Here is a 26,430-nt window from a genome sequence, read left to right as displayed (position 1 = left end):
TTTTGGAGGAAAGCTGAGATTCCTACAACAGTTTGCAAGAGCAAGGGCTTAAAGGAAAAGGACAAGTACCATCTTGCTCATGGTAAAGCGCTGTCAGATCACTTAACTTTCAGCTCACACCCTGGGTTTTCCAAGTGGGAAGCAGCAGCTTCCATTCATGGGGATGATACCACTCGTTGCATAACACATTTTTTTTTTTTTTCTATGGCAAGCACATCTTAAAAGGCAGGACCGTAAGAAAGAAAATAAATAAGCTTGAAGGTCATTGTGTGTAATAACAGCCATGACAGGGATAGAGAAACCCCAGGACTGTGGTAAGGGGGGAACATATCCATCGTGCTGAGCTGCCCTTTGCCCTTTTGGACACCATGGCTGAAGCACTGGGTCTAAACAGCCCCCTTGGGGCTTGCTCTGGGAGGTGCCAAGGGATACCCAGTTGCATCTGGGGATGCTCCTAACCAAATATCTGCCTAGTGTTAAAAGACATCTGCATGTCTGTGGTGTAGCCTGAGTCTTGCTTTCATTGTGGAAGGCCTGGCTGAGAGTGAATGTTCCTCTTAAAGCTGATGTGCCCTAATATAGCGGAATGATGAGTCCCCAGCAAGTGCCCTGGAGCACGTGGGGACCTGGCTGTGCAGCTCCTGTTAGTGGGTGATGCAGCTGCAGGGCTGGGCAGAGCCCTCCAGCAGCACCAAAGCAGGGACCTTATGTTGCCCCCAGAGAGGTGCAGGGCACCCAAACGTGTGGGGATGCAGGAATGCATGGCCAGAACCGGTGTCTCAGCACCATGAAAGGGAGCCAGTGAGGAAGCAGCCTCATGTTGCTTGGAAATTCAAAGTTATTGAGAGAGAGTGAGAAGGCAGCTACCCAAATCGCTGGGTCTTTCCAGGGCATTTCTTGTCTTCCTTGGTACTTTGGGGGGGTTGCCTAAAAGGGAAAGGAGTTGTTTTGCTGTAATGAACTAGATAAACAATTCCCCAAATAGATTAAAACTAACTGTAACTTATAAAAGTGGGTAGTAATTATATTTTATTAGCTAGCAAAACACCATTTTTTTATTTCATAGGATAATTCTGTGTAAATCACCTTAATTAGAAGTGTCAGACGAGCCCGTGAATATCGTACTTAGTAACTAATTTCCTATGTACAGGTTATAATTTAAAACACATGGATCACTCGCCGAGTGGAAATATGCTAGCCATGAAATAATGTGGGGAGTGTTGGGGTTATTACTATGTAAATGTGTAATCATTTCAGACCACTGCAGCCTGGCTGGGTGATTAAAGAGAATCCCAAGGTCTCCAAAGATTGTGCTCTCTGCAAGGGCCTAGAGCGAAAAAACTTTAAAAGGCACTGAAAAGTGTTTGAACTTTAAAGGTCTTGATTTCCCTTTTACCATTTTTAATTTGTCTGCAGTGTTTATGGAGGGGAAGGTTTCTCTTTGCTGACGGCTTTTCGATTCTCAGCCCACTGCCAGCATCCTTAAGAGGTGCAGGGGCTGCAGCCGCTGTAATTTGGGGGGTTGTTGAGTAGGGTGGAGGAGAGCACCCTTAAACTGCAGCGTCTTGGGACTTGGATGACCAGAGCTTGTGCGCATTCCTGAATCATCTCTGGAAATAAATAAAAACAAATTGCAAGCTCTTATTAGCAATAGAGTGGGGCTAAATTGCAAGAAAGGGGGGTTGTTCTTAATAGTCCTCCAAATGAAGAATAAAATAAACTCTGCCAAGTTATCTAAGTCAGCCCCCTTCCGCATCAGACCCAACAGAAGAGGCTTGGGCTTTCAGATGGCCAGAGAAACTCTCATCCTGAAAACTGCAGTTTCCTGGCACTAACACCATTTCTGGGAGGAATTAATGAGATTCTTCCTCTTTCCCTCAAAAAGGAATGATTTTAAACACCTTTAACAAGAAAAGGGAGGAAATGAGTTGGTTTTTTTAACCTGGCGTTTGGATTATAAAAGAAAAAAAAAAGTTGTTTCACACTTTGGGCGATTGAGAAATTCAAGGTAGTGCTGGAGATGGGGAAGGGGGTGGAAATCTTTCCCATCGCACGTGTTTGGGCATGGGCTGAGGTGGTGCCAGGGCTGCATCTCGGGGGGCAGCAGGGACTGACTCTGCTCTGTGCCACCTCCAGAGAGTTGTGGGGGCAGAGATGGGGGCCAGGACATGAGGGGCACCCTGCACCTCCCAGCAAGCATCTGGCAGCACATCCCCACAGGGAAGGGGGGCTGTGATGGAGGTGATGCCCCAGCCTGTCGGTCGGTGGTCCCGGGAACCACAGTCACTTTCTCCAGGAGCAGAGCTGTGGCGTTTGGGGTGACCTGATGGCTGTGAATAACTGTGTTTCCCCGCATTTCGGGGTAGGGGGCGAGGGCAGTGGCACTGGGAGAGGAGGAGGACCGTAGCCCCGGGAGAAAACACCTTCCTCCATCCCTGCTCATTTCATAACACCCAGCCATCTGCCAAATCAAGGCAGATTAAAGCCAGCCAAATTCAATTTCTCCCCGCTGGCACTGCAGCTCAGCATCTGGGGCTAAAGTGTCCCCGACAAAGCGAACATGACAGGCACATTGCTTTTTTGTCACATCTAGTACCCTGTTGATCTTCTAAAAGTCTCATAAAAATTTATTGATGTCTCCCATATTGCTGTGATTGAGAAGAAAGGAGCGCGGGTGTGCGGAGCCGGGTGCGCGCGCGCGGGCGAGCGTGTGTGCGTGTGTATATTAATGTTTCTGAAGTAGATCTGATTTGATATGTCTTGTTCTATTGTCAGCATCTGTTTAGCGAGGCTTTTTAATACTTTCTGGCTGCCGATCACTCATCCTTAGCCTGGGATGCAGGCTTGCATACAAATTTTGTTATTAAACACAATTCCATTCCCCCCCCTTCCCCAACCTCCACCTCCCCCTGCTATCCTCCCCCCTCCACCCAGCCACCCATCCATCATCTCCCCGGGGCTATGGGGAGTGAGAGGCAGCCGCCCCACCAGCGAGCACTTACAAGCACAGGCACTGGGCTTGGCAACATATTTCAAGAGCCTTTTGCCTGCTGCAGGTGCTTTGCATTGACAAATCGAATCATGGGGAAATAATTTATTTCCTAATGCTGTTTGCAGCATGTTAGCAGGAGAATTTACATGAGAGAGATTACTTTAATAACCAAAAAATTACAGTGCAGGCCTCCCCGCCATGTCGGCTTTGATATGTAATTGTTTCAAGTTTAACCTGTCTGGAGGGGGGAAGTTGTTATTAAATCTATAGCATCTCCCGCTGGCGAGGGCAGGCGAGGAGGAGCGCTGTGGCAGGGACCTCCTTCCCTGCTAAATGGGGAACAAGCTGAATTAACAAATCACTCCAGCCTCCGGCAGAGCTGCTGCCTCCACAGCATGGCTGGAGCTGAGGGGATCTTCTTTCCCTTGCTCTTACGTCGATTTAATCTCCCTCCCTTTCCTTCCCTCCTTTTTTTTTATTGTGCCTGACCCTATGCAGAGCTCACCACCTCCTCTCCCCTCTCCTTGGCTTTCTTCCCCATGCCCCTGCAGGCTTGCTCCCTGCTTTTACCCAGGGCTAGGAGAGGAGCTGTGCAAGCCCCGAACAAGGGGGAAAGTCAGGATTTTACTCTGGATCATGTGTCTGGGTTTAGGGGGGTCCACTTGTAGGACCATTTTATTCCAGATGGAGAGACAGTCAGCACTGCCCTCCTTTCCGTGCCCCTCTGGTCATGGTGAGGAGGCTCTCGTTGGTCTAGGGAAGGGTAGTCATGCACTTTGCTATTTGACCTCACGAGATCCCTTGAAGTATCTATCCACCCCCTTGCCCACCGCAGTGGGTTTGTGACTCTGATCCTGTTCTCTTCTCTCTTGGCAGCAAGAGCTCCATCCTGAAGGATGCCATGGCAGCAGGCACCCCCAAGGTAAGTGACCACAATTTGGCACACTTTTGCCCCCCCTGAAGGATGCTTTTTACATCCACTCACCTTCCCAGCCTATTCCCTGTTCCTGGTACTTAGTGTCTCCCAGGAAGGTGGCCATGCTGTGGGGACTTGCCAGCACTGGGGGATGCAACTGCCCCCATTCACCCACTGGGTTGGAGTGGCCCAGTCCCTGCACGAGGCTCTCTTGTTCCCCATGCAGCCAAGGGATGGTGGAGCTGAAGGACCCAGCAGGCTCTGGAATTCCAGATTGTGTCTAATGACAGCTAATGAGAGCTGATCACACGCAGGCTGAGCTCAGCCTGGGAAATCATGTGCAGGAGTTCCTGGAGCCAGAGCCATATGCCAGTTTTGGAAGAAGGGAGTGGGACTGCCTCATGGGAGCGATGAAGAACACCTGAGGAGGAACCCAAATCTCTAAAAGGCCCTGTGTCAGCCTCATCCTCCTCCCCAGGACCTACCTCCCATGCCTTGGCTCAGTATGCAAAAATACAAAATGCATGGAGCATCACAGCAGCACTGCAAAGGGCATCATTTACTAATCGGTATTACTCTTAGCTGGACTTGGTATGATATGGCAGTGGGAAGGACCAGAGCCTGGGCAGGCAAGTGGGTGGCAGGGAGCACTGCAGGGCAGCTGGGCATTGCACCTCTGAAGACCATGCTGTGCTCCCCAAGACAAGTAAATGCAAGTGGGCCAGGCTCTCCTATGCTTCTGGTGACACAGTCCGAGACAGGGAGGTTCCTGGCTTCCAGGGAAGCACGGAGCATCTCTCATGGGAGATGTCTTCATGGTTGTTTTAGTAGAATCAACTTCAGGTTTCATTCTCTTTGGTCTTTTTCTGGAAGCTTTGGGTCATTTTTGGCATGTGATGTCAGCAGCAGAGACTGACGTTTCAGCTCTAGGTTTTCCCCTTGGGGCTGGGTGTCTTACCGAGCACACCAACACCTTGTCTGCTCTGCCAAGCCAGGGCCCGGGGAGCCACCATGCTGACCTGAGTTCCTGAAAGGCAGGGACACCTCTTAGATAAACCCAATAATTTCCCATATCCTCCAAGGGAAAATAAAGATCGCAGTGATACTCCATAGTGCTCCCTACCATTGGCATTCCCATCTCCTGCGTGACTATCCTTGACTCACATGCCCTGTCCTGCAGATACTGGGAGGAATGTGGAGACCTGACTATTTCTCCCATGAAAGAGCAGAAAGCAATCCCCAAACCCACCCTCCATGGATAATCCACTGAGCCCGAGGCTGCCTTAGGCTGTCTCGAAAGAGCTGGAAAAGGCACCCGCAAAACGAAAGCAGTTGGACTCTGCAAGCTCCCCTTTCCCTCCTCGTCAGGTCTGAGTGTAGATAACTCAACAGTCCCAAACACATCGCCTGCGAGGGAGAAGGATGGCTAGGAAGACAGATTAGCTGTTTGGAGGGAAATGCAGCGAGTGACTGACAGAGACCAGATAAAGAAGAAGGTCCATCTCGCGGCAGGGCCGGGCTTTTGAAGTTTCCATTGACAAAGAATCCCATTTGCCTTGAGTGAGGGGATTAAACTGGGACTGGAGCGTCGTTCTATGTAAAAGAGATCAATCGTCCCCTGTCACCACATGGATCTCTTCCCTTTGCCCGTCACGTCTAGGGCTAAGAACATTAACTTCAAGAAGCCAGGAGAGCAGGGAGGGAGAGGGTGAAATCAGGAAATCTTTCATTCCCTTCTCAGAGAGCTTGAAAGCCTCTCAGCCCAGGAGGATTCATTATTTCTAGGTGGCTTTTGCTGGGAGACAAGTCCTGTGTGGCATGGGAAGGCACAGCGCTGTCACCTTCACCTGAGCTTGGTATTAAAGGCCCCTTTGTAACCAGGCAGGATTGAGGAGGAGGGTGGTGGGAAGATGAAGGCTGCTCTTTCCCTTTGTGCCCACTGAGTGTTTGCAGCATGGGGTGGAAATTGCCCATCGAGATGTGCAGTACCTCCAAGAAAGTCCTGCTGGGGACAAAGCTGGGTCTGGGTCACCCTTAATAGGAGTCCCAGGCAGAGGGATGGTGACAGACATGCCCAGGCACCCAGGCATTGCGGGAGGTCTGGCAGGCACTGCCTGGGAAGAGCTGGGACTTCTGCCGTGTCCCACTTCCCACCCCGGGAACTGGTGGGAGGCATCATGAGGACCGCGGGGACTGCTGCAGTGTTTCCTGGCTGGTCCTTCTCCCAGTGCTGACAAAAGGGCCAGCAGCTCAGCAGCAGGGCTGCACCTCCCCATCCCTTAGGAGCATCCCCTGGCAGCACAGGCAGCGGCAGGTTGGTCCCACTCGCAGACATGGGAACTGGGGTGGGTGCAGTCTAGCCGCGTTACTTTTGTGGTCACCAGTGGCTCTAAGACCACTTCAGGGATCATTTAGGACCTTTGCATACAGTCTCACTACCATATTGCTGCTTCTGCACTGGCCTGCAGCTCCCCCCAGGATGCAGCTGGGGACAGGGGATTTAACCCCACTGTGCTCTGTCTCCTGCCCTGCTCCCATCCCTTCCCCACAGTTGCCCCTGCAAACGTCTCTCCTGCCAATAAAAGCCCAGATGTAAATGCATGTTCCTTGCTCGCTGCGTTCCTGCCCCTGAAGAGCTGTCACTCACTGCACCGGGTCAATTTTCATGGCAATATGTCAAAGAAAATCCAATCACTCAACATGGGATGTGATGAATGCAGAATTATTGTATCAGGTTCTTCTATTATTGGAGCGGACGGAGGCAGTGATGGCCAAGCAAGGGCTGCGAGCTGGGGGGCTCCAGCCAGCGCGACTGCTTGGTGCCTGGGCTCCCTCCCTGCACAGGCAGCTTGGAGGGCAGTGCTGAGCACCACGTAGCTCTGCAGTGCTCAGGATCCTTGTCTGCTTTCTGTTAGAGACCAAGCCCAATCGATGGTGGTATGCCAGTGTGGACAAGCCACTTGGACAAGCAGATGACAAACCTGCGCAGTGAGTCTCAGGATGAGATTTCTATCCAACCCTGAGTGCCACTTTCTTAGGAAAGCTGGTGACATCAAGCTGGGCTCTGCCAGCCTCTGGCTGGGGAAAAGGGCCTGAGGTAGCTGCCTGGTGTCTACAAGAAGTCCTGTGGCCCGCACATAGCAAGGGGAACACCACTGTCTCCTCCCAGCTGCAGTTTCTGTCCTGAATCCATGCTTGGATGCTCCCCACAAGGCTTGTGATAGCCTTTGGTGGCTGGATCTTCGTGTTGCTGAGAGACAGGTAGCCCATCGAGCCCCCACAGGTCAGGCCAACGGCTTGCTCTTCCTGGGCTGCCTCACACCTATACTTTGCAGAAGACAGAGGTGCATAAAGATGCTGAAAGCTCATCTCCTTTGCAGAAAGCACACCCAGTGGCACTGCTCTGGGAAAGGTATTCTTTAGGCATTGGACTTCAAGGACAGTCCTGGACACCCATAGCATCCTCCTCTGATGACATGCCTGAGACATCAGGAGAAAGAGGAAGGGTGGGAAAATAAATTCTTCACCAAAGAGGAGTTTCAGTGTCAGTGGGAACAGATGCTTCACGCCCATGTAAAGTGATGGAAAATGTCCTTGCTTTTACTGAGCTAGAGACCGCGGCTCCATAGTTCCATTCACCAGTGCAGTTCACTAAACCTTCCCTGCCATCCTGGTCACCACGAGGCAGCCCAACACGAGTCACTCAGGAGGACACTTTCTGAAGGTGTGTCCAAGCCAGCCATGCCCCAGACCTCTGTGAGCCCAGAGCTTCCCTGTAGCACTCCCCAGCATGGCCAGAAGCTGTGCCTCAGGCAGACCAGGCAGCAGGGATGCCTTGCAGAGGCATATGGACCACACTGCAGGCTCCATCCAGGCTTGTGGCTGCCCAGGAATCTGTACATAACTGTCAGCAGCGTGCAGTTCCCCTGGGCATCGCTCCTGGGCTTCATGCTCCCCCCTTGCCTTTCCCCTCTTGCCTTGGCTGCCTCTTGCAAGGGGTGGTGTAGGACAGGAGCACACGTTGGGTTGAACCCATGCTGGTGAGGTGTATGAGCAGCATAAGTCCAGCTGTCCTGCTCTCCCTTAAGCAGCAAGTGGCAGCTCTGAGAGCCAGTGTCCCCAGGTCTTCCTAGCCATCTAAGAGCGCTTCTTTGCCACTGCACGTCTGGCTCGTGGCTTTCCCTCCATGGACTGTCATTTAGGTGGGATATCATCTGTGCCCGGAGAGATCTCAACCCCTGAATTTCAGGGTATTAGCTGCAGACTGTTACCTGTCACCTAACAGGTGAACTGACAGCCCCTGTGAAAGCTCTGGTAGTGACCACTGAGGAAGAAGAGGCTGGGCCCCATGAAACACACCAGCTCTCACAGCGGGTTCAGCACTCGTTTTCCACTGCTGCTTCCTAATACATGACTGCAAATTGCCGTTGCCGCTAACAGTCTGTCCCATGCACCGGCGCTTGCTGCAAACACACACTGATGTGAGCAGCCAGGAGCAAACCCCACCTCGCGCACCCAGCAGAGGCTTGTGGCCGCTTGGTTTAGGTGTGCACCCAGCTCCTGAGGGGTGCCTGCAGGCAGGCAGCCAGCATCGTGTTGCTCCGAGACCGCCAGCAGAGCTGGGAACCGAGCCACAGTGCCAGAGCCCTTTGATTCCCCTCCCCACCCCCCCACCTCCACCCTTGTGATTTTACAGCTTCACCGAGCAGTTTGAGAGAGAATTACAGCATCTAGAGGGAAATTTGACCACTAAAGCCCTCCAAGGAAAAAGAGCTTTGAAGCAAGCAAGATTTGGAGCCTTAAACCTTGACAGAATGTCTGTATTAAGCCTTTCCCAGCTGCCTCGCTCGAGATGAAATTTCTAGCACAATCATTTAACTTCTCCGTATCATGTCTGGTGGTAGGAGAAGGGGACGGGTGTCAGGGCCCTGGGGTTTTAACTCCTTCTCTTGTGTCACTGGTGGGGGGGTTGGAGAAGTCACTCACCATATCTGTGCACCCTCCCTCTGTAGCTGTGATTTACAAGGAAAAATTAAAAAGCTAAATCCAAATATTGTGGCAAAGCTATGGCCAAGCCAGGGACAGGAGAACAGCCCGCAGATATGCAAAGGAGGGGAAATTACGTAGGAAGCATGCTGGCTGGCCGCACTCCCTGCCACTTCAGGGTGACGAATACCAGAGCCACTCCAAAAATCTCTCTGCCAGGTTTTATTCCATAAAACAAATTACCCCATGAACAAACAAAGCCCCTCGCTCCCCTTGGGCCAAACAGCTGTGCCCTCCCATTAGTATGGGGGAAACCGCTGTGTTGGGCAGGAGGAGCAGAGAGGGATGTGGTTGCAGAGGGGAGCCGGGCAGGCTGGCAGACCCCGGCGGCCCGTGGCCAGACCTCCTTCCCATTCTATCCCCCGTGTGCCAATGGGCACTTGTCCTGGAATGGGCCCCTTTCCCCGCCATGTAGCTGGTGTCTTGCCCAAGAGGACCCAGAGCTCGATTACAATCCCAGGTGTGACTGTAACATGCACAGAAATAAATTAGTAGCTCACATTTCTGTAAGCTCATTCTGCTTGCAGACCACTGGAATCTTTCAGCGAAGGCCAGAAGCTGCTGATACCATTATTTCTGTTCACTATTCACACGCTTCTCACATTTAAGCCTTTCATCCCCAGCTCCATCCCACCTTTATCTCTGCCAGCTAAAAGCCACTAGATAATTTTACCCCTAACTTTCCCAGGAGCAAATGTGGACCCTCCAAAAGCTTCTAGGAAACTCAGCTCTAATAGTAGCATCTTTGTGTCAGGAATCCTCCAGCAATAACATAAAAAATAGCTAGCAGAGTTAAGGGGGAAAATCGCAGCAAGGCCTGGTATCATTCATTGCTTTCGGGTTACAGTTCCCAAGTGATAACAGCTATTAGCAACACTTTGACGGCTTCCCTACGGTGGAGGGGAGGGCAGGAGACAGAAAACATGTCAAGCCATCACCTCCATGTTAAGTGATAAGTACCTATTTAGACGGCAGAGTTAAAGCTGAATGCATCAAGCAGGGAACACTTTGTGCCAAAATAAAAAAAAAAATAAAATAAAAAAAGGCCATATAGATACATAAAAAGCGGGGTTAGGGTATTTGTTCTGCTGACAGCAGCTGTGATGGATTGTTTAAGAAAAATAGACTCCCTGTGTTTTTCCAGGGCTATCAGAAAGCAAGAGTCCAGCACTTTAATACTCTCAAATGACTGGCCTTGAGAGGCAGCGGAATGTCAGAGGCACCGGCTGGGCTCCCCCAGCACTGACACCTGCCCCGGCTGCGGCAAGAGGCAGCGCTCAGGGCTGGGGGCGGTGCGTGCCGGCAATTTCCATCCATTTCCTCGGGCCGGCGGCTGCACCCTGACACCCGTCCCTTCCCCTCGTGCTGCCCTGGGCCCACACCTCAAGCGCCTGCGGGTCGGAGCCAGCGGCGCGTTGGCACGCGTGTCCTTGCCAGCATCGCCTTGGAGCTGCCCACAGCTCCTCCTCCCACAGCGAGAAGCGGGTCCGGAGAGCGATGGACTAGGCTCACAGCAGCTGGCACACCAGCTGCACGATGCGCATTCATGCCGATCCTGCCCGGGTATTTATATACGTAAACTATATGTTGTTCCTAATTGCAATGAGACCGCCGAAACATTTGCAGATGCTGCAGCTCAGCTCTGCAGAATTGCACGGACCGTGGAGGGTGTCGGGAGCTACCAGGGTGTGAACCTCACGGCACGAGCAAGGCTTACATGGCCTCTGCTATCTGCCGGGATCCATGGACACAGGCACGTAAAGCCCTTACATCCAGACATGTCTCTTCGCCTTGGCATGGCACAGCTGGGCTCCAAGGGGTAGGAAGGAAACGCCAAGTGGGGCCATGGCTGCCCAGCACAGCAGGAGGGGCAGGAGGAAGGAGGGAGTGCAGGGCTCAGACAAGATTGATGGCCTCGTTGCCATTAAGAAAAAAATTAGCCGGTGGCGGCTATCATATTAAAGGGTGAAGAAGCTGTGAATTATTTTCTTAAAGATCTTATCACTTACAATGATAATTTTACCTTCCAAAAGGCCACTTTTAATGAGGCAAGCCAGGCAAAAAGTCATGATTTAATGCCAGATTTTTTTTTCCAAACACATTTTACTGCTTTTTTGTCCATGTTTAAAAAGCGCCGGTGACCTTTTTTTATTTAGCTTGCCCCAGGTGTAATGCTCAGGCTGATCCTCTCAGGGTTTATAACCTCCGCAGAGAGTGCCTTTACCCAGCGGAGAGATGATTTAAAGGGGAGGGAGAAATATGAGGCTGCACAGCCGCTCGCACAAGGCCCTTGCCCCATCTTTCATGCTAGGAGCCGTGGTTTGCCAGGGGAGGGGGGACCAGGGAGGGAGGACAAGTGCTCTCACCCCAATAGCCCCACTCAGACGCACCTGAAGGGGAGCTGGGCTGAAATGGCAACCAGGTGGGGGATGAGATGGCCGGTGGCCTTTCCCAGGGGAAAAAGGGGTATCTCACCATCAAGGCTTGTTCCCACCGTGGTGAGGCAGCTGGTCCCCAAAGCCAGGAGCATCTCCACACAGCTGTACATCACGCCTGTCTGCACGGAGAGCACCCAGCACCGTGGTTTTGGGGTGGGATGGCAGAATCTGAGTCTGCCCTGCAGTGCGAGCATGCACGAGGGCTGGGAGGACACATGTAAGGCTGCCTTTTCCCTCTGCAGCCGTCTTCCCAGATGCTGGCTGAGATAGGGATGGGGATCACATCGCTGTCCCTTCCCCGCCTGCTGCGACCCAGGTGGGAATGAGCAGTGTGAGTGCGGGGGGCAGAACATCCTTGGCTTGGTGTGCTGTGGCCAGGCATCCTCACCGCTTAATCACTGGAAAACAGCCCCAACATGACAATTTGGGATAAAATAGGCCAAAATCAGGATGGCAGAGAGGCTGGCCTAATGCAGAAATGAAAGTGACCCTGATGGCAAGTGGCTCTCCTAATCCCTTAGCCCCTAAGCCTGCATCCCTGCCTGCTCCCATGGCTGCCTGAAAGGCAAAGTGTGGCACAGCGCATGGAAATGAGAAAAACAAATGAAGTCAAGTTTCCTAAGAGTGAAGGGGAAGTGTGACTTGGCATCTCTAACGCTGTGTTTAACATGCTGGCGAGGTATTTAGAATTGAAGTGCTTGCACACAATTTAAAAATAGACAGTTTATTAATCTAAACTGCAAGTGTATGTAGAAGAGGCCTCGAGATTGACATCTTTGGGATTAGTTTAGCCCTGCGTTTTTCCAGAGGTCATCGCCATGGTGCTCAGGAGGTTTGTGGAATAAATGGGGCCAGCATTCTTCCTGGGACCACACGCTAAAAACTAATACATAACGTTTAATTTACTGTCTCCATAGCTAGCCCAACCATTTTTCACATAATAATATTGGATTAGAGCTACCAGAAGCTGAGCGGGAAGCTGGAGGTGGGGAGGGTTTGTCTGTCTGTCGCGGAGGAATGGGGAGATGGGTATTTTTTCACCTTCTCTAGAATACATTGGAAGACAAAACAGATTTCACCCTCCCAGCTCCAGAGTGCTTGGCTTATTAGAGGAGGGGTTGGACGTTAACACTGCTGCAAACAGGGATGTTGTTCTGAGTCACACCTGAAGGCTTTGAGCTCACATCCCTCTGCTTTATAGGGTATGTGCAGTCCTGCTTCTTCAAAAATGTTCCTCATCCTCCATTTAGAAAATAAACAACAGCAAGAGCTTGGGGTCTGCACTCTGCAGAAATTTTCCTGGTGGCTTCACATGGTTATCAGTGGGCTTCTCCAGAAATACGTGAGCGGCTCACCAAAACCCATCACCAGCTGGGTTCAGCCAGCAATGGAGAGCCCCCCTGCTCTGCCCATCTCTGCCCTGGGAAGCAGAGGCTGGTGTCTTGGGGCAGCCCTCACCCAGAGCCCCCCGCCCCACAGGCTACCGCTGGCCCTCCCAGTGACTGGCATCCCCATCGGGCTGAGCTGAGGAGCGTGCCAGCCCCGAGAATTGGTCAGCACAGCCCTCAGCATTGGCAGGAGGGACCATGTCCAGGGAGATAACTGAGCACCCGTCAGGGAATTCCTTTCAGGACGTCATGGTCGGTAGAGCTATGCTTTATGGCAGCGCAGTGCAGGCAGGGATGTGGCTATTGCCCTCGTGGCAAGGCTGGCAGCTCATGCCCATGGAGTTGAACATCCCAAATGTTCAACCCCAACATAGGGTTTATTATCCCAAATTCTCCTCCCCCACCACCATCCCGAGCCTGCCCTCCCTGCATGCCCACCCCAACTGCGCTGCTGTGCTTTTCTCACTGGGAGAGCTGTCCGAGCCCAGGGGATCGCATCCTGCTGACTGAACCGATTTGTATGCTGACTCATTTTCCCACTTGCTCGTATCTTTTACAAAAAATGCACATTTTTTCACATTTCATTTCAGCCCAGAGGCAAATATTTCTGGAATACTTGCCTTTCTCCAAGGTATTATGCTTTTTAATAATGTTGTCACCACACTTGACCTGTCCAATTCAGATGATATCTACACTTCGTTTCGCAAACACACACATCTCTGAGCAGTCATTTATTGTCAAATCTTGCCAGCTGATTCTCAGAAACAAACATCTGGAGAGCTGCATTTCTAGTGTACATTTTTTACAATGTATTGGGCTATATTTAGCCTAGTTAGCTAATTTATATTTTAAATTAGAATTTTAAATTGCATTTTTCCCTCAAAGTCTTCTAGTAATAAAGTTCACTTGCAACTCAGTGTACATTTTTTTATGCACTGTCAAACTCCCACAGTAATTTTCCTGCTAGAGTTCACTGTGTGTAGAATTTAGACTTACCTACTATTGACTTGAAGTTTATCAGTGATTTCTTAGGTCTCAGATATCACTGATCTTTTTCACCTTCTAAAAGGCCCTTTTTTTCTGTGCTACTTATTAAAATAAATGGCATCATTACAGAAGGAAGAGGTAGCTGCGCTGCAAAGGTGCTGAGAGCTTTAGTGGAGTTTACAAAGCTATTGAGAGATTTAGTGGCACTTAGAGGGGTGGACAAGGGCATGTAAGCGCCACTCCACATCAGCAGGCCTTCGCCTTACCATGTGAATTTCTGGTGTGGTCCTCACACACTGTTTTGAGCAGGGCCTGATTCTGCCCCCAGCCACTAGACCTGGAGACAAAATGCCCATCCTTTTGTTGCCTGATGCCTTTGCACTATGCTAGACCCTGCAGCCTGGTCCCCTTTGTGGGGCAGGGTCCCATGGGAAGAGCAGAGCCAGCCCCACAGCCCAGCAGTCCGTCCCAGAGCCACCCCACAGCCCGGCAGACACTCTCCATGGCAAGCAAGGGGCAGAGAGCTCGGCAATGCTCACAGCATGAATTTCTCCTTTCTCTTGCAGTCAATTTTGTTGTCGGCCTCAATCAAGCGGGAAGGAGATTCTCCAACGGCATCGCCCCACTCCTCAGATGACATCCATCACTCCGACAGATACCAGGTAAGCAGGCAGATGCCATCACTGGTCTCAGCCTTAGGCAGGGAGCCAGCTCGCCCCAGTGCCTGCAGCCCTCCGTGCGTGAGAGCCCAGCTCTCGGCTGTGCACCACTGCCCCAGCTCGCGTGCCTGCAGCATGGGGACGTGAGCACTGGGTCCCTCGCACGGCTGTGAAGGTGTGCTTTTGTCTGCAGAGTTCTCCCAGGTCCGACATTAAATCACAGCTGCACAAAACTGCTTTAAATCTTTATAGAGGTTTCTGTTGCATTATATTCATCATCTTGGTCATTGCCGTGGCTATGTTTGTCATTACTTACCCTGTGCCACTGGGAAACTTTCAGAGAAGTGATTTTTTTTGTAAAACAGTGAATGATGTCAGCCTGCAGCAGGCCAACATTTTCCATTTCACTGGTGTGCCACTGCCTGGCAAACTAACTCATGACTCCCACTCAAACCAGAAATGGTTTTGGACCATCCACAGCCATGCCAGCGTGTTTTATAAAACACTCTCTGCCCAGAGAAGCAGCAAGTCTTGACTTGTGATACAGTGGGTAAAAGTTGAGGGAGATGGAGCAAGATGAGAAAGGCAGCAGCACAAGTACAGGCTTGGCTTGTTTTAAGTCTGTCTGTACTTTTGGGGCAGGCTGGCACACTGGACTAACTCAACACACATCCAAACTGTCTGGCTGCAAGCCTGCACTCAGCCACTGGCTTCAAGTAAGCTCTGAAAGGCAGCAGTCAAATTAATGGTGGTCTTCAGCACAGACGCAAGCGTGCCTCCACCTGCCACGTGGACAGGCTGGGCGGGCCGTGGCTATACCAGCTTGGCATACGCCCATCACCCTGTATCCTGCGGTGCTCTGCAGCGATGCCCTGTGCCCAGAGTCAGGCAGATGATCAGGTCTTCCTGCAACAGCCACTTTACGTTGTGCCAGGTCTGCGTTTGGATCTGCAGAAGGAGAGGCTGGTGACCAGTGCTGGAGGTCTTAACTGAGCAGCCCCAGTTAAACCATGTGTTCCTGTAGATGGGTCCTATTAGTAGCAGATTTGTACATTTGTTGCCCATTACTCTGTCCTCTGTTCTATTTATTGTTTATATTATCAAATATGGACCAGACCCTCCATAGTTTGCTACATATTCCCGTGTAGCCTTCAGTTATAACCTGGTGTCACATCAGAGTCACTTGACCCTTCTATGAACAATGAGACATGGTGCAAATTAAGAGAAGCAAAACCCTGCAGAAGATACAGAAATGCCTGATTCAGGTAATCCCACTCTCTTTCCTGCCTGCTATTAAGGCTAATAAATAAATCACGTTCCTTCCAAAAGGGCAAGGAAGAGACTTTTGCCATGGCCCCCTTTGTTGGAGAACACCCCTCCCTCCCCGCTCCGCCAGACTTCAGTCTCTGTGAAACTGGTGGTCCCTTGCAGTTCTCCATTCCTATAAATTTTTATTATGTCATACTTGAGGACAAATATTCTCAGCAGAAGCCCCCTCTATGTGCTGAGTCTAGGTAGTCTCCAATGTGTTTTAAGTTTGTGAGTGTATTTTATGGAAGGTTGCAGCCCTTAATGCAAATGTGTAATGGGAGTTGTAAGTCCGCACTGCAGGGAGATAAGACCTCTGGGGCCTGATTTTCATTTACGCTTCTGCTGGCTGCGTTATGCTGCTCTGGCAGTGTAAAGGGACCTCAGAGTGGGTGCCAGGGTTGTGTAAAGCCTCAGCATACCCTTAATAAAGCCACAATATGAATAAGAATTCAGTCTTCCTGGTTTACCAAGGGAAATGTTCAGCAAGTAGAGCAGAAGACTCTCATGGTAGTGACTTTAAGGGCTGCAAAATTTAGCTTTCCATATGCAGAGGTGTGCTGGAATTACGAATGTCCCTTGTGTTATCTGTGATCTAATCATGAATACACAGTGTATTAGTAACAAGCTAGAACATGAGTTATTGGCGTATAGGTTTTCAGAATTCCTGTGGCTCGGTTTTCTTAGTCTTAGTGCTTATTTACCATGGGGATATTTAGGGAAGAATGAGATTTATGAATAGGAGTGCTACAGGAATATGGGCTTGCACAGCATTTGGGCTGCTCACATTGCTCTCCACACCGAGAAGGAGCTGCAGCAGAGGCAGTGGGGTGGCTCCAAGACATGGGCAGGGGCGGGTCCCCTTGCCTCCCCTGTGCCAAGCCTGGTTGCTGGAATTTGGTACATGGACACTGATCGGACCGAGGTGGTAGCAGCTGGTGTAGTGCAGGACCTTGTGATTTGGTCAGTGGTGGGTGTTGCTCTCAGATACAGTACGTTCTGTCAGCTGGGGCTTTTCCTGTGCTCCAAGTAAAAATAAAGACATTTTAGTTAGATTTAGATACAACCCTGAATCCCCAGTGGGAAAATCAACAGCAAATTATAAGTTATTCACCATACCACAAAGACAGCACTTCAGGCTTGGAGGGAGACCACCTTGCATGGGTCAGCTGAGCCCACAGAACATTTGTGACTAACATGTGGAGTAAGTATAACTGAAAGGCTAAAATCCTCGTCCAGGAAGGGCTTCCCTCCCTCCACCTGAGCTCAGCAGTGAGCATGCCTCCCAAAAGACAGCTTAATTAATCAAAGGGGTAAAACCAACAATCAGCAGCTTTCATTCAGTAAGCAAGCACATGTATGAAAATACAACTGCATTTCAGCTTGCAGACAGATGTACGATGCAGGTCAGCACTGTGCAAAGCTTACCAGCCAGCACCTGAACTTGCTAACTGCCTATCATCTTCTGAAACAGCAAAACATACCAGGGCTTTTTGGTTTTTTTCTCTGAAGGAGCAGCAGCTTGTCAGGTGCCAGCACAGAGACCCAATATGTAGGCTTGATTCCAAGAAACAAAGTCTGAGGAGTCTGCAGAGGGGAGAACAAAGAGGATTGTGTGTGTAGGAGCCTGTGCTGCCCCATTTCTAGCCCCTAGCTCTATCCTAACCTCAGGCTGGTCCACTGCGACCACCTCCCACCACAGCTGTGGGAAAGAAATCCACCAGACCAGTTGGATTGCCCAGGTTTGCTGAAATGCAGAAAGGACAAGAGGGGGAAGAGGCTGAAAAGCAGAGGCGAGGTGGCAGCGCCCCACCTGCAGCCTGGGTGCCCCCACACCTGCAGCACTGGCCACTTCTCCTTGGGAAGGCCGGGAAGGTATTAGAGCCCCAAAACCCAGGTGGGTGCCACTGGGGTGGGTCGGGCCGGCATGCCCAGCCCAGCCCCAGCAGACACAGGGGGTGTCGTTGTTCAGGCCGCACTCAGCCAACCGGGCAGGTGGGAGGGCCAGGGGTTCTTTCCCCAGGGCCTCGCCCGCCGCAGCCCAGTGCCCTTGGGGTCCCATGGTAGGGCTGGGCCAGGCCTGGTGGGGCTGCTGGCCCCCCCCCCCCCCCGGCCACAGGCTTTGGGGCCTAGTTACCCCCCAGGTGCGGGACGGCTGGTGCCCTCGGGCCCCCAGTCCCTAAACGGGCAACAGAAGTTGGAGAGCGGTTGCCCCTGGTGCCTGATTGGCCAGCAGCTTTGGGTTGTAGTTGTGCCCAGGGTCCTGATTGGCCAGTGATGTTGGGCCTAAAGGGTGCTCAATCCCTATTTGGGCAAAGAAACCTGCCTCTAGTTGCTCCTGGGTTCTGATTGGCCAACTGGCCCTGGATTCCAGTTGCCCCAGGGCTCTGATTGGTTATGTACCCTGGGGGGGGGTGTCCAGTGGCTTCTGATTCCTGATTGGCCAGACACTAGGGCCCCAGTTACCCTTGATTTCTGATTGGCCAGACGCCTCTGGGTTCCAGCGGCCCCGGGGCCCTGATTGGCCGGGGCTCGCTGGGCCCTGCTGCCGCCTGTCGGTTGCCATAGGAACTTCCTCTTCTCGCGACTCTCCCCGCCGGTTTCCTGGTGAACTTTCACCCGCTCGGCGGCGGGTCACATGACCGGGGCCAACATGGCGGCGGCCGCTGGGGGCTGATCGGCGGCGCCTGCCGGGCCGCGTCGTATCCGCCCGCATCCCGGGCCGCGCGGGGGGGTCCGCTCCGGGGCCCACCGCCCCGCTGCCCCGCCGGCCGCCGGCGGCGCCCGCGGCTATGCAGAGCGGCAGGAGGGGGCCCGGCGGCGGGGGCCGGGAAGAGGTGGGTGCGGAGGGGGGGGGCGCGGCAGGCCTGGGGCCGGTGCGTTGTCCCGGTGATGCGCGGGGCGGGGGGTCCGGGCCGGGCCTTGTTTATCGGCGGGGGGCGAGTTGTTTACATCGGCGCCCGCGGGCCCTGACACTTCTGCGCTCTTGTCTCCCCTCTGCAGACCTTCCTGCGGGTGCGAGCGAACCGGCAGACCCGGCTGAACGGTGAGTGCGGCCCCGCGCGGCGCCCCGGGCTGCCCCCGCCCCGCCGGGCCTCCTCCCGCGCCTCCCTCTTCCCGCAAAGTTTCCATAGTTTTGTGACCCCCGTCCCCGCCGGCCGGGAGCGGCGACCTGCCTCGGCGGGGCTTCGCCAAGCAGCCGGTGGGGTGCGGGGTGTGCTGGGGTGAAGCCCTCCAGGTTCCTCCCCGGTTCCCGGGCGAAGCAGCTCTCGGCGCTGGGAACCCACCAGCGAGCTTATAAGTGTGCCCTGAATCCTGGCTGTCGGGTCGCGGGGCCAGGCAGCTGTGCTTCCGCGGCTCACATGGCAGAATCTTGCAGTAAACTTTTAAACCAGCAGTCTGAGCGTCTGTGCATCTGACGTCATGTTTTGGGGGTTGTTTTGGGTTTTTTTTCCTCTCAAACACACAGATGCTGGTGCGTTACTTTTATTCTTGTGTTTCTGGGTGTTCAGAAATCTTGTTATAGCAGAAAGTCCCATCTCTGTTTGTAAATCAGAAAAAATCTGAAAGTATGTTTTGGGGTTTTTTTCTTGAGCTGAAGTGGAAACTTTTCCCAAAGTTCAGGGAAGTTGGAACTTAGTAGTTAAATAATAACAATATTCTGTGATCTGATCTTTGTATTGTTTTTAGCCAGTCTAATATGTACCATTTAGTCAAAATTTGGTTATTTGGGTTATCAGGAGGCTTCTTAACCTTGAGCTTCCTGCTGTGATAGTTTAAGATAACACCGGTGATGTTCTGCTGATGCAATTTATTTAGAAGATAGAGCAAAAGATACTTTTAACAAAATAGAAGAAGGCTTCAGCGTGTGCTCATACCAAAATAGTTTGCTTGAATCTGAAGTACTACATGTTTAGCGTAGTCTTAAGCAAATAGAAGCGTTATTAAACTACCGACCCAATGTCTTTGATAGGTTATACATAACTGAATTCAGAACTAGCTTAGAGATTTCTAAGTATTAACCCAGAGGGCCAAAAAAATGAACACTTGGAAGTCTGTGACGTCATACAACAAAGAGATGAGTTGCTTTGCATCAGTCACAGGTAACTGCTGGCAGGTGTGTTCACATCTGCACTCAGGTGAGTGCAGTGAGTTGCCAGTGCTGGCAGGTGGACCCTTTTCCCGGCAGACTTAAGATGGCTGACGTACGCTGAGGTATTGCTCTGCGGTGACTTGTTTTGTGTGGCAGAGGTCTCTGGAGTCAGTTGTGTCAAACTTTATTCATCGTTTTTGGATAGCTGGGGCTGAGCTCCCCCCTTCCACCTTTCTTCAGGCCAACGCTGTGCGGTTACCTTATTTTCAATAAAGTCGAGCCAGGCTTGTGAGGTTTTTGGTGTTGTGGAGTCCTTCAGTATGAATGAAGGCTCTTGATGACAGTGTGCTCTGCTGAACTGGCTCAGTAGTACTTGATGCTTTTGACTTTAGCTCCAAGTAGGGCTGCAGCACAATCTGTGTAGATTGCGATCTAGGAACTCCTCTTGGGCCTGTTCTCGGATGCTTTTGTGAACCTAGGCTCATCATCTAAAAGAAGGCTGCTAGTTTTGTATAGCATTTGTGTTGGTTTTGCTGAACCTTTTACAATCGTTTTTGTACGTACCTGTTGGGGTACAGTGAGTCGAACAGACAGACATATTCCAAATGAGGACATTCAGTTAATTTATGTAGTGCCCCTATAATGCTGGTATATCCTGTCAGTTCAGTTGTACACCCTAACAGTACTAGGCCCAGATGCTAGGGAGCTGGATGCAGAAATACTACCTGAAGTGCTTTGGGTCAACAAAGAAGGTCAAACTAGGTCAGAACTGGTTCCTCCTGGCTGTAGCTTTTTATGGATCTGGTTACTACTGTTCCCAGAACAGAGCTGTACTGATGCCTGGTTCCATCCTATGCTGTTAGATTAGTATTCAGCTGGATGGTTGGGTAGGTTATGCTGCTTCTTTCTGTGCATTTATTTGACTGTATTTGTGTCCACTGAACTCGACCTGCTTTCTCGTTTCCTTCTGCACTTTTGTTTGCACTAAAGTAGCTTTGTGGTATTTGTAAGCTTTGCCACGTTATTGTTGAACAGTTATTTAAGCAGTATTGCTCCAAATGGAGAACATTTGGGTGTTCTGAGGGGGTAAAAAATGCTTATTTATCTATATCTTGTGTTTTAATGAGCTTCTAATCAATCACGCGACTTTATAGCTTGCTCTGTGAGAATGGCCTTATCCCATGTTAGTTTACACTGACAGAAGTTATGTAGGACTTGGTCAAAGGTATTTGGCTTTTTGTTTCATATTCTTGTTGACACACTGAAAAAACTTAGGATCTAGAAAATGCTATCTGTCAAAGAAAAATCTATTTATTTCATTTGTTTTTTGTTATGTTTTAAGTGTACTTTCCAATATTGTTGTAACCAGTTTATCTTGGTAGCTCTGTCAAGCTTCTTACCAGCTGAGTTCCAGAATCACTTCTGGAAACTCCTCCCATAAAAAGGGGGTCATGGTATTTGCTGTTCCTCCACATAGTCCTTGGCTCAAGTCTCAGCTGCCCAAGCTTCTTGTGCTTGAGTCCTGTCAGATCTCCTCAATGTGTTCCATCCTGTTGTGGTCACTTGGGAAAGCACAAGAGCTAAGGAAAGAGAAGGTAGAGAGGGAGATGCCTTCTGTGAGCTGCTGTTGGCCTGGCTGCAACATGATTGGGTCCTGATAGTTACATGGTTCACAGGTACCTGATGGTCCAGAATTTTAATTCTGTAAGTCAAACCTTTGACTTAAATTGAACTGTAAGTAAGGTGAATATATTTTCAAGCTCTGAAGCAGGAGAGTAATGTTAGAGACTCGGCTGAGTGTTTGTATCTGAACTTCCCTGTCAGCCTCAGTGAGTTAATCCTGCACCTCTCAGCTGTGCTAAACTCACTTTGCAGAGGCTGTGTCCTTTTGAACCCAGGAGTATGAGGTGCTGATTCCTGATGAACCCATGTGATAAAGAAGGCATTTCTTTCATTTGCCTTATATCCAGTGTTGCCAAACTGGAAACTAAGCCACCCTGTAAATTGATGCTTATGGAGTTTGGCAGTGCAGAGCAGGTTAGGTAGTTATACAAAATTAGAGGCACATAGTTATGGGTTAGTGCATCAGAACATGGATTCAGTAGGTTAGGTATGTGCCAGCCACAGAGAATAGTGTCAGTTTGAAGGTTGCTGAAAGTCACATGTGAGTAAGTTTGGCCGTGCAAGTGTGAAAGCCTCACTGAGACCCTTCTGTGAATTTGGCCCTTAATGTTCTCTCAGATGAGCAGCAAATTGTACATAATTTCTGAAACAGATTCATTCTTGACCATCTGTTTTGCTTCAGCTTGTTCTTGAGATGGCTGTTTGTGCTCTGCCATTGCTGCCTTTGTTCCTTTAGATCAGATGCTCTTGAAGAAGTCGATCATCCACAGAAGCTTTTTGTGATAGGTCTAACAAAAAGGAGTATAAGCGCCCCGCAAAACTCCTCTAGTAGATTTGCAGAGAGCAGGTGGTAACTCTTGTGCTTTAATATCTTTGAGTCCAATTTAGGGATATTTGCAAAGTTGGCATTCTCAGCAGAGTTGTAAAATAGGTCCTTACCCAGCTCCTTTTACGCCTGCCTGAGAAGCTGATTCCTGTTTTGGTGGTGGCTGTAAGCCCACCTCCCTGGGCACACCTCCACGGAGGTGGTCACCGTGCAGTTTGTTGAACCACCAGCAGCACATTGTGTGCTCTTGTACCTGATGGGTGGGGGAGGAAGAAAGCTAGATGATTTTCACTGGAAAGAAGACAAAAATGTTTCCACTTAATTTGATTGGCCTGCCATTGCAGGAGCTGCTAATGATGTCTGCATGGGACTCGGGGGACCACTCGAACTGGTGGAGGGAATCATAAGAGATATTGCTAGTAACTTAATCATCTCCTTTGATGCTGCAGTAGAGGTTTGTATAGTGTCTACTGCTAGATGCTATGTAAGAGCACTTCTGAGGTAATTAGTGTCCTGTCCTGAAGGTAAATTTTTGCTTGTGGAGGGATGTACCAGTGAAAACTAAAATCCATTAGATTTTCTTTCAGGAAGTTTTGCTAGGCTAGAGAATAACATGATCTTTAGGCATTAATAAGGTTCAGCCTTGATGGGGACAGCCTCTTGTGAGAAAAGACCGTTGGTCTGTTCTGCCCACAGGCAGCAGGGGTGAGCTGGCTCCTCTCTCCGCACCCCTGGGAAGGCAGGGGCAGGTGTACCCTCAGCGGTAGAGGCTTTGTCAAGTGCGGTTAGGATGCTCCTCTAGTGCAAGCAGCTTCTCACCTTGTGTAGTGCCAAGAGACCCCATGTTAGGAAAGGGAAGAGCAGCTCCCTTAAGCAGCACAGCTCCTAAATTAAGCCAGAGACCGTAACTGACACGCTGGCCCTTGCTCTGGCCCCCAATTCTTGCTCACCTCCATGTGCTACTTTCTCATTCATATGCTGTGGTGACTTAAACTCCTGGGGTGCCCAATGGTTTAGTGTAACCTGAGGGAGAACATGCAGATGCAGCTGGAGCAGTGCGTAGGGTAATGTGCGTCTGTTAAAAATGAGGCCTCAAAGGTGCTGGAAGCCCTCTGATGGCCTAATAATAATTATCAATCCTAATAAAAACTAGTGAACTCTTCACCTCCTGGCAGAAGGCTGGAATAATAACTGTGGAGTCTTTGTTCGGTCAGAGGTAAGAATGGGCTAGCCTTGTGCAAAAACATTCCCTGGGCTCCGTCCTCTTGCATCCAGTCCTCCACTGTCTGCGTTTTTATCTTTCTGAATTATGAGAGGGAATGGCTTTTTTTTTTTCCCTTCCTCTCCCATGCTTCTGCGACAGGAGCAAGGGGGAAGAGGGATTAGTGAGCTAATTAGAAGTGATCATGTCTATCAACACTAATTAACAATCTTGTGGTCTCACTTGCGTGTTCTTTTGAGCTGCTCCCCTTCGGGACAGTGTCACAATCACCCCCTGCCTTTGGGGCTGCTCTGTCCCTTCTGCGCTGATTGGAAGTGATAGCCCGGCTGTGTGTCCTGTCGGGTAGGGACAGCGCTGCTCGGGATGTGCTTTCTAGGCTGCAACATTCCCTTTTGGTTTCTGCTGTCACCAGGGGCTCCCTGAGCCTCTGTGGGCACAACACTGCCGCTGCTAATGACCACAGAATGAAAATGGCAGGGGGATTTGTTTTCAACACCTCTTTATTCCAGTGGCTTTTTCACTTGTGGCACTAGAACTTATTCCTGGCAGAGCTAAATGAGCCAAGATAGGGACTGTCTGCCTGGTCTTCCTTGGAGCTGGAGCAGAGGGGAGGTTCCATTCCCAGCTCTGCACTAACATTTCAACAGCAGATCAGGTACTTGTTCTCGCAAAACAGTCCCAAGAATTTATAAGTGCAAGACCTAAGATAAGTTGTCTTTCTTTTATCACTGGTACGATGCCTGTACTGCAGGATAGCAGTAAAAAAGTTAAAAATATTAACAGACTTGCCAAGCAGACTGACTTAGCTGGATTGATTGGCCACCGGGAGTCCTACCAGAATAATTAAACTGCTCCTTCCCTCCATTTCCCTGTTTAAAAACAGGATGAGGTGAGAGAAAGAGGAGTCTACGATGAGGACAGGAAAACTTTGTTCCTGTTTTCCTCTGCTCAGATAGGTGTTTGCTACAGAATGCTCAGGTTGTGTCTGATTCCAGCCTCGTCCCCTGTCTTGTGTTGGCTGTACAGAGCTAGTGAGGCAAGGAAAGAGCATCCTAAACTTACGTGGAAGAGCCGTACTGGAGGATATAGGTACTCGCTAAACCAGAACTTCTGAAGTCTCTCGTGCACTGAAGTACAAACCAGAGGGAGCATAGCTTAACTCTGACTGCTTCTTAACAGGGCTGGATGATGCAGAGGGCAGGGGGAAGACAGTGTTTGGAGGTTCAGGAACAGGAGAGAAAACAAAGAAAACATGTTGGCAGTCATAGTTTTATTCAAAAGTGGAATATAATTTCATCTGGGCATAATGAAACTGGCAGTAATGCTTCATGATTTTTGCTTCTGTATTGACTGGAAGTCAGGTGATTTACCTTCTGGAGTAGAAGCTGACAGTATAGGTAAAGTAACAGATTTAAACAGACAGAATAGGAAGGAAACTATTAAAATATCTCAATAGGAATACTGAAGTACCTGAAGGGTGTGGCGAGGCAGTGGGCTGTGGAGCTGTCAATGTGGTGGTGGTGTACCCAGCACAAGACAGGATTGTGGAGCTTTAACAAATAAATTTTAGACAAATGATGAAAGTGGTGTACATTTACTTTAGAGCCTCTGTTGTTCAAAGTGTCAGGTATCAAAAAGAGTCTTGTTTTGGTCTCGGGTTGCTGTCTCTTATTCTAGAAATGTCACATTTGCAGGATTCTTTTCATGATGCTAGTAGCGAAGATTGATTTTGAAAGTTTTCCCACAAATCTGTCTCAGTAAGGAAAAGCAATGCCCAGGGAATAATTTAAAGTCTTAACCCTGGAGCATCAGAGAGTGTAGGGGATGACGAGTACCCCTGGTTCTGGATTGTGGGAAGGTATGTCCTAACCCAGAGAGTCCCGAGTCCAGGGAAGCCAACAAGAAAGCTTTCCAAGAGGCCTTTCAGGTCTGTGTTGGTGTGTTCAGTTGAAACTTTGTAATTCACTGGGTGGTGTGTCTGCACTAAACTCATGAAAATGATTGACAGAAACTTTCCCGTACCCTGGTCCTTCTCTTCCTGGCATTGCAGCAGCTTTCTCAGACTCGTTGGCTGCAGGGAGCTGTTGATCCTACAGTATTCAGGCATGAAGGCTTTGAGAGCGTGCCACAGCACTCACAATGTCAGTAACGATTTCTGCCTAATGCAGCTTTTTGGTAGTGTCATCTCTCATTATCGCATGGGCTTTCCTTGGGCTTTTCCTTGTCTCTCATTCAGAATTTTGACCTTCCTTATTAATTAAGCAGCACCTTTCCTACAGCCAGTGATTGAGTTATTCAGTAATACCTGCCTAAAGCCATCATAATAAAGGACAGAAGTTCTTTTTAATGCAAATGATTTGGTTCCAGATGTTTTGATCACATGAAATGATGGCTCAAATTAACCAGAGATTGGATTAAGCAACAGACTACCTTGGCTGCTTTTTCTAATCATCGTGACTCCTAACATGTTTGTTTCCCAGAGCATGCCCTCAAGAAGGCAGTGTAGCCCCCAGTTTTCATCTGTGAAAACAGTGAAACAAAAATAGAGGCAAACTATCTAGCATAGGTGTTGCATTTTCACAGCAAAGATCTTTCCATAAATGTTACCCACTGCTAAGATGCTGCTCTGACTTCTTGTGATGTTCTGGGAAGGAATTATTCAGGGTGTACAGGAGACACGGTGGTCCTTGTAGTAACTGTTAGGGACTTTGTCCAAGGCTTTTCGGGTGCTGCATCATCCTTCTACAGTCTAAGCAAGTTCTTCTATAGGGAATAGATTGTTAGTGGATGGGTCAGGGACTTAGAAGGCAAAATCCAGAACAGGATTCAGTGACTTAATCGCTGAACTTCAAAAACAATTTCAGGCTTCCAAGAGAAAGTATTTAATCATTTGAGTAACTTACCTGTGGATGTGCAGCAGATATTCTTTCTC

General features: G+C 50.0%; 1 protein-coding gene across 11 annotated transcripts in view; it reads left to right on the top strand.

The window, feature by feature from the left end:
* The window catches only part of RNF220 (ring finger protein 220), a 232,054-nt gene that overhangs the window by 153,978 nt on the left and 51,646 nt on the right, over positions 1 to 26,430 (top strand). For 10 of the 11 annotated variants that reach the window (XM_056355265.1, XM_056355263.1, XM_056355262.1 and 7 more), the window contains 3 exons: positions 3,869 to 3,914; positions 14,334 to 14,429; positions 18,738 to 18,780. In XM_056355265.1, the coding sequence (XP_056211240.1) occupies positions 3,869 to 3,914; positions 14,334 to 14,429; positions 18,738 to 18,780 (185 nt within the window). Of the gene's footprint in view, positions 1 to 3,868; positions 3,915 to 14,333; positions 14,430 to 18,360; positions 18,572 to 18,737; positions 18,781 to 26,430 lie in introns of those variants that run through there. The other variant, XM_056355271.1, reaches the window with a different exon arrangement.

The sequence above is a fragment of the Falco biarmicus genome, chromosome 11, assembly GCF_023638135.1.
Source record: "Falco biarmicus isolate bFalBia1 chromosome 11, bFalBia1.pri, whole genome shotgun sequence".
Classification (NCBI taxonomy): Eukaryota; Metazoa; Chordata; class Aves; order Falconiformes; family Falconidae; genus Falco; species Falco biarmicus.
Note: the sequence above shows the minus strand (reverse complement) of the source record. Positions and strands in the feature narration are given on the sequence as shown.